General features: G+C 39.8%; 1 protein-coding gene across 1 annotated transcript in view; it reads left to right on the forward strand.

Moving 5' to 3' along the window:
* The window catches only part of LOC115070594 (bromodomain-containing protein 8-like), a gene marked incomplete at its 5' end in the record, with an annotated part of 59,725 nt that extends 53,708 nt beyond the window's left edge, over positions 1-6,017 (forward strand). The window contains 2 exons of the mRNA XM_029564128.1: positions 5,136-5,313; positions 5,869-6,017. Coding sequence (XP_029419988.1) covers positions 5,136-5,313; positions 5,869-5,919 — 229 coding nt within the window. The remainder of the gene's footprint in view (positions 1-5,135; positions 5,314-5,868) is intronic.
* Between the last annotated feature and the right edge of the window lie 981 nt (positions 6,018-6,998).

Genomic DNA, 6,998 nt, shown 5'->3' on the forward strand with positions numbered 1-6,998 from the left:
CCCCCCCTTCACAAAAACTGAAAAAAAAAATCTCAGAATAAACCTGACCAAAGACATTAAAGACCTCTACAATGAAAATTTAAATCTTTAAAGAGATTGAGAAAGATATCAGAAGATGGAAGGACCCCACATGCTCATGGATTCAAAGAATTAATACTGTGAAAATGACCATCCTACCAAAAGCTATAGATTCAATGCAATGCCAATCAAAATCATCACGTGATTTTTCACAGAATTGGAAAAAACCATCCTAAGATTCATATGGAAGCACAAAAGACCTCGGATAGCCAAAGCAACCCTGAGCACTAAGAGCAATGCCGGTGGGATTACTATACCAGATTTTAAGCTATTACAGAGCTATAGTCATAAAAGCAACAGGGTACTGGCAAAAAATAGACCCGTAGATCAATGGATCAAAACTGAAGACCCAAATATGAGTACATGCAGTTTCAGCCACCTGATATTTGACAAAGGGGCCAAGAACATTGACTGGAGGAAAGAGCATGTTCTGCAAATGGTACTGGCAAAACTGGATCTCCACCTGTAGAAGAATGAAACTAAGCCCCTGTCTTTCACCTTGCACAAAAGTCAATTCCAAATGGATCAAAGACCTCAATGTAAAGCCTGAAACTCTGAAACTATTAGAAGAAAACATTGGCAAAAACCTACAAGATGTAGGTGTAAGAAAGGATTTTCTAAACCAGACAGCAGTTGCTCAGGAAATAAGGTCAAGAATCAACAAATGGAACCTCATTAAACTAAAAAGCTTCTGTACATCAAAGGAGGCAACCAGGGAAGTGAAGAGGAAAACCCACAGAATGGGAGAAAATCTTCACCAGCGACACATCTGACAGAAGTTTAACATCCTGAATATATAACGAACTCAAAAAACAAGAAAGGAAGTAACCCAATTAAAAGATGGGCTAAGGAGCTGAACAGAGAGTTCTCAACAGAAGATATAAAGATGGCTAAGAAGCATCTTAAAAGATGTTCAATATCATTAGTAATTAGGGAAATGAAAATTAAAACGTCTTTAAGATTTCATCTTACCCTAGTCAGACTGGCTAAGATCAAGAGAACTAATGATACCAAATGTTGGAGAGGATGTGGGGAAAGGGGAACACTCATCCACTGCTGGTGGCACTGTAAACTTGTTCAACCCCTATGGAAAGCAGTGTGGAGAACTCTTAAAAAACTACAAATGAACCTAGCATTTGACCCAGTTATACCACTTCTTGGCATATACCCAAAGAACTCATCCTATTGCAGAGACACTTGTACATGCATGTTTGTTGCTGCTCTTTTCACAATAGCTAAGAGATAGAAGCAACCTAAGTGCCCCTCAACGGACAAGTGGATAATGAAAATGTGGTTCATTTATATGGTAGATTTTTACTCAGCAGTAAAGAAAGAAAATCATGAAATTTGCAGGTAAATGGATGGAACTAGAAACTGTTATACTAAGTAACACAGACTCAGAAAAAAAAAAATGACATATGTTCTCCCTCATATGTGGATCCTAGCACCAAATCCTGATGAGTATGTATCCAGACAGAACTACAGGAACCAGGATAATGGAAAGGAACCAGGGGGAGTTAAAGGGAAAGAAAGAATCTGAAAAAGAAGAACAGTAGGAAACAGGTGTTAATAAGGGAGATATGGATAAAAATTGGGTTAGTTTCAGGGAGAGGGGAGGGAAGGGTATACAAGGAACCTAGGGGATAAAGGGAAAGAAGGAGCTCAAGAGAGGTAGGACCACAGGAGAAGGTTGTTTTTTTTTTTGTTTTTTTTTTTTTTTTGGGACAAGGGCTCCTTTTAGCCCCCCCTTTCCTGGAACACACTATGTAGACCAGGCTGGCCTTGAACTCACAAAGATTCGCCTGCCTCTGCCTCCCAAGTGCTGGGATTAAAGGCGTGTGCCACCACGCCCAGCAGCAGAAGGGTATTTTTAAGGGAGAAATGGGAAAAATGGGGGCACCTTAATTGGGGAAACCATGATGGAAGGGTTAGACAATGCGAGAGATAAATAATGTCTAGCTAGTTTTAAAAACCAGAGGGAACCATATTAGTCCAACAATCTACTGACAAATTATACATACCAGATCAAGAAATATATGTCTAGGCAAGGTTTATCTAAGAACAATTGGTCTTTGTCCAAGCTTTATCTACATGGTGCATGGTAATTAAAAATACCAGACTGGTGGAACTAACTTTCTTGGATGTTTAACAGACATACTTTGAGGCCTATACTAATTTGGTCAGAGGGGCATAAAAGACAGTTTCTGCTCCTTGCCCTCCTAGGCGACTAGTTTCAGGGGACTATGAGCATCTCTCAAAATGTCCTGTAACTGTGGTGAGTCACCTGCCCTCTTGATCAAGGAAGCCATGGAGACCCCATGAGATGGACTTGAACCAGTGTCCAGTCTACAAAATGGAGGGTCAACCCAGAGGAAACATTTCCTCCATGATTCCAAGCAAAGCCAGCCATGGTTGAGCAGGACCTTTGGCTTATCTTCATGTAGATGGAACTGGTAAAAGGAGCCAGGGGCTCCTCCTAAGCCCATGTGACTCCTGAGGAACAGATCCTCAAACAGCCTTAAGAGTAAAAATAAATTGGTTTATCAGGTCCAACTGTATGGCCTTAAACACCCAAAAGGAAAGTATAACCAAAGATTAAAGGGGCCAATATAATTTTTTAAGAGTCCATATGCATAGCTAAAGGCTACGTAACAAGAAACAATGCCAGATAGGAGATACCTTCTTTTGAGTTGTTGGCCAGGATGGCCAAGAGACTCCCAGATAGTAACTCACCTTAAAACTGGGAAAATGGTGCTGGAGAGATGGCTCAGTGGTTAAGAGAACACTGGTTGTTCTTGCAGAAGACCTAGGTTCAAATCCCAGCATCCACATGGCAGCTAACAACTGTCCATAACTCCAGTTCCAGGGGATCCGACAGCCTCTTCTGTCCTCCGCAGCCATTGCATGACATGGATGTACTTACCTACATGCAGGCATAACACTCATATACATAAAATAAAAATAATAAAACATTTAAAAAAATGAGAAAATGAACAGCAGACCCCAATCTTGTCTAAAGGAATATTGACAACTGATTGCTGCTAGTTGAGGAACAGCTGACCCTCCTCAAACAAAAACCTCTAGACAGGCTGACTAGATTCACCAGAAGGGCAAGTAGTGGGGAATGGCTTGGGGTGCCGACAACACACCATACAGTAGCAGGGATATCAGAGTGTATGGGCTGTAGTTGGGGGAGGAAGTCTATGGGAGGGTGCCATCTGGGAAGTGGGTGTATAGTTGAATATGATGGTTTGGGATGTTCTGTGTGATATACACACACACAAAAAGCAACAGATTTTAAAAAATGAGTTATATTTGTAGGAAGCATAAAAATTTACATCATGTTAATTAGTAGAGGTGATAAACATTATCATTGAAATCTACCTGATGACTTTATATCCATACACAGGTGCCAAGGATCTGAGTGCAACTGACTATGACTAGTAATAATCAGATACATAGAGATTAGAGACGCATGCGCCAACATCTAAGTGTTATTAGCAAAAACAATGAGTCTTTCTGTAAGAAACAGTATATTTTAAAATGGAGATCTTTTTTAAAGGTTAAAAACTCATTCAATTTTATGTCTTACAGGGTTTATACTGAGTTCAATATTGTATAACTGTAATAATTCAACTGTGAACCTAAAAATTTTATAGCTACTTTTGAAAGAGATGTATCTTTGCTCTGGAAATTGTTATTATGTTAAAACTGTAATGAAATGTTTCTTCTAAAAATTAAAAAAATAGTAAAAAAATTATTTTGATTCATTTTTATTTTAGGTGTATGTTTTGCTTGTATGTATATATGTACCCATGTGTGCAAAGCTCATGGAGGCCAGAAGAGGGCATCAGATCTCCTGGAACTGGAGTTAAGAGTGGTTGTTAGCCACCATGTGGGTGTTTGGAACCCAACCCAGGTCCTCTGGAAGAGCAGCCGGTGTTTTTAACCACTGAACCACTTCTACAGTCCCCTGAGCATTTTTTTGGACAAATTTCTCTTTCAGGTGATTTACCTTCAACCGTGAAACACCTTTTCTTACATTTTCTGGCGCAGAGCAGAAACTGTTTTTCTCCTCTTTGGCACCCTAATGGTTCCAGCTGGAAAAGAGCAGTAGTTAATTCTTTAAATCTCAGTTTCTTTTACTGACAAATGGGAATGGTAATGAAACCTTGCCTTTCTTTGGAAGCTGAGGCAGGAGTTGAAGACCTCACACAGGCAACAAGACAAGCAATCCTTCTGCTTCTGCCTCTCAAGTGCTGGGATTACAAGGATATGCCACTATGCCCAGCAAGATCCTGTCTTCAAAAGCATAGTGACAGTTGCAGAAACCCTATAGTCACAGCTACCTGTGAGGCTGCGGGAGGATTGTACTCAAGGCCTGCTTAATGAGATCTTGTCTCAAAAGTAAAAGAAGGGATGGGGACCTAATTCAGTAGAAGGGCGCTTGCCTAGCATGTGTGAGATCCTAGGTTCAAGGCCTAGTTGATTCCAAAATGATGATGATGATAATGATGATGATAAATATCTACATTATATGTTTATTGAGAGAATTAAGTTACCATAGAATGTACTCAAAATAATGGTTGTCCTGAGAGATATTTTCTGCTGCTATTTTATTATTTGATGGAGATTGTTATCTTTGCTACTATTTTTCACTATGAACTAGTTCTCCAAGAGAGCTCATTAGGTCACTACATTTTCTTGCTTGCTTGCTTTTGTTTTTTTATTGGTCTTTTTGAGACAGGGTCTCCCTGTAGCCCCAGCTGGCCTGGAACTCACTATATAAACCAGGCTGGCCTTGAACTCACAGAAATCTGCCTGCCTCTGCCTCCTGAGTGCTAGGACTAAAGATGTGCACCACCCACCACACCTGGCTGTTGAAGACAGGGTCTTGTGTAGCATATGCTAGTTTGCTTGGAACTCGCCATACAGCCCAGGATGTACTCAAACTCATGGTACTGCTCCTGCCTCAGTCTCCAGAATACTCCTGCCTTAGCCTCCTGATCTTGTACATTAAGGTTTGAGTTCCTGTGGTTTCTCTTGGCTATCTGCAGACCCATGGACTTAACTACCCTGAAGAGGAATCTGTCTAAGGGACGCATTCATACCATGGCCCAGTTCCAACGGGATCTAATGCTGATGTTCCAAAATGCTGTAATGTACAATGACTCTGATCATCATATTTACCATACGGCTGTGGAGATGCAACAGGAAGTCTTGGAGCAGATTCAGGTACAATATAGAAAGCACTGCAAGAGAAAGGAGTGTCATTTCTAGAATCTGATTTCCAAGAGTCTTTTTAAATAAAGGTGTTGCTGAGGTGACCTTGTGTTCTTAGAATTTATCTACAGAGATGATTGAAGGACCTTAAGTGTTGATGTACCCTTTGGTTTGGGAAACTCCAATTCAAGTCTTAGTAGGTCCAGCTTTAATATTTAATGAAATGAGGTCATCTAGGAAGACAAGGTAGCAAGATAGCTGGGGATGGACAAATAATGAGAACTTCTGCTTTGTCTCAAGTTGGAAAGTTAAAAATGTAAATTGGGGGCTGGAATCACTGTCCATTTGTCGGTTGTTGCAGTTGTTGATAATGATGTATGAGGGCACTTTCCTATCTCTAGGGGATAAGATATAGTAACTTCAAAGAAACAAGGATTTCTTTTCTAGGCAGTATCATACTTTTAAAAGTATAGTTTTATCTATTTTCCAATAAAAAAAATAAAATTGCATGCTATTCTCTGTAGCTTTTAAGATTCATGGCTTGCTGTCTGTGCCTTGCTCCTGTAGGTGCTGAGTACTTGGTTAGACAAAAGAAAGGACTTAAATTTTCTGGAATGAGTGCCAGCTAGCCCAGCAGATGAAGGAAGCCCATTTTGTTAACCTGGAGCTACAACCCTGATTCTTTCTGAAGCTTATACCTCTCCTTGAGACTGACCAAAGAAGATCATAGGGCTTATTCCTTTTCCATTGTCTTTTGTAGTAATAATGCCTTATTTCAAAACTGAGATGTCAATAGTGCTTGTAGATCTAATATTTTTTAAAAGGGGTTGGGGTGGGATACTGAGCTCTGGATTTATGCCATAAATGTTGCCCACATTTTTCTTGCATAGGCTTAGAAGAAATTTGATTGAACCTTTTACTTGTCTATAAATATTTCACAAATCAAAAATTTTGTTTGTTTAAGACAGGCTCTAAGAAATAATAACCCAAGTTTTCCATGAAATCTTTATCCTCCTGCCTACATCTCCACAGAGTTCTGGGATTAGAGGTGTGTGCCACCAGACCCTGCAAAAATTGTTCTTAATGATTTAAAGAAGCTGGGACTAGAAGGGACAGCTTCATGTGATAAGATGAGATATTTGCTGGGGACCTAGGTCAAGTGGTTGAATGGTTGCCTAGCATGCACAAAGCCCCAGGTTTGGTTCTCAGCACAAAAAGAAAAAAATAAACCAATAAATAAATTTGCCTTGACTAGTCTGTCACATGTTTGGGAGGGAATGGAGTGGGTTGAGAGAGGAGCACCTATAATATATCTTATTTACAAACATCAATAATTCAAACACATTTCAAGTGGACATAAGGAGGAAACAAGATAAATTTTAAGGAGGGCCAGTGTTGGATTAGTGGGTAAAGGCACTTGCTGTGCAGGCCTGACAACTTGTGTTACATTCCCAGAACCCAGGTAAATGGAAGAAAAGAATTGACTCCACAAAGTTGCCTTCTTACCTACAACCCACACACACTCTAATAATAAAGCTGTTTTTTAAAAATTATGATTATCTGCTTGGGAGGCAGAAGCAGATGGATCTCTATGAGATCGAGGCCAGTCTGCTCTACATAGTGAGTTTCAGGCCAGCTGGGGTCACAGGGAGACCCTATATTAAAAAATATAATAATTAAAAAAATTATATATATAT

Source organism: Nannospalax galili, unplaced genomic scaffold, assembly GCF_000622305.1.
Source record: "Nannospalax galili isolate Female #2095 unplaced genomic scaffold, S.galili_v1.0 scaffold856, whole genome shotgun sequence".
NCBI lineage: Eukaryota > Metazoa > Chordata > Mammalia > Rodentia > Spalacidae > Nannospalax > Nannospalax galili.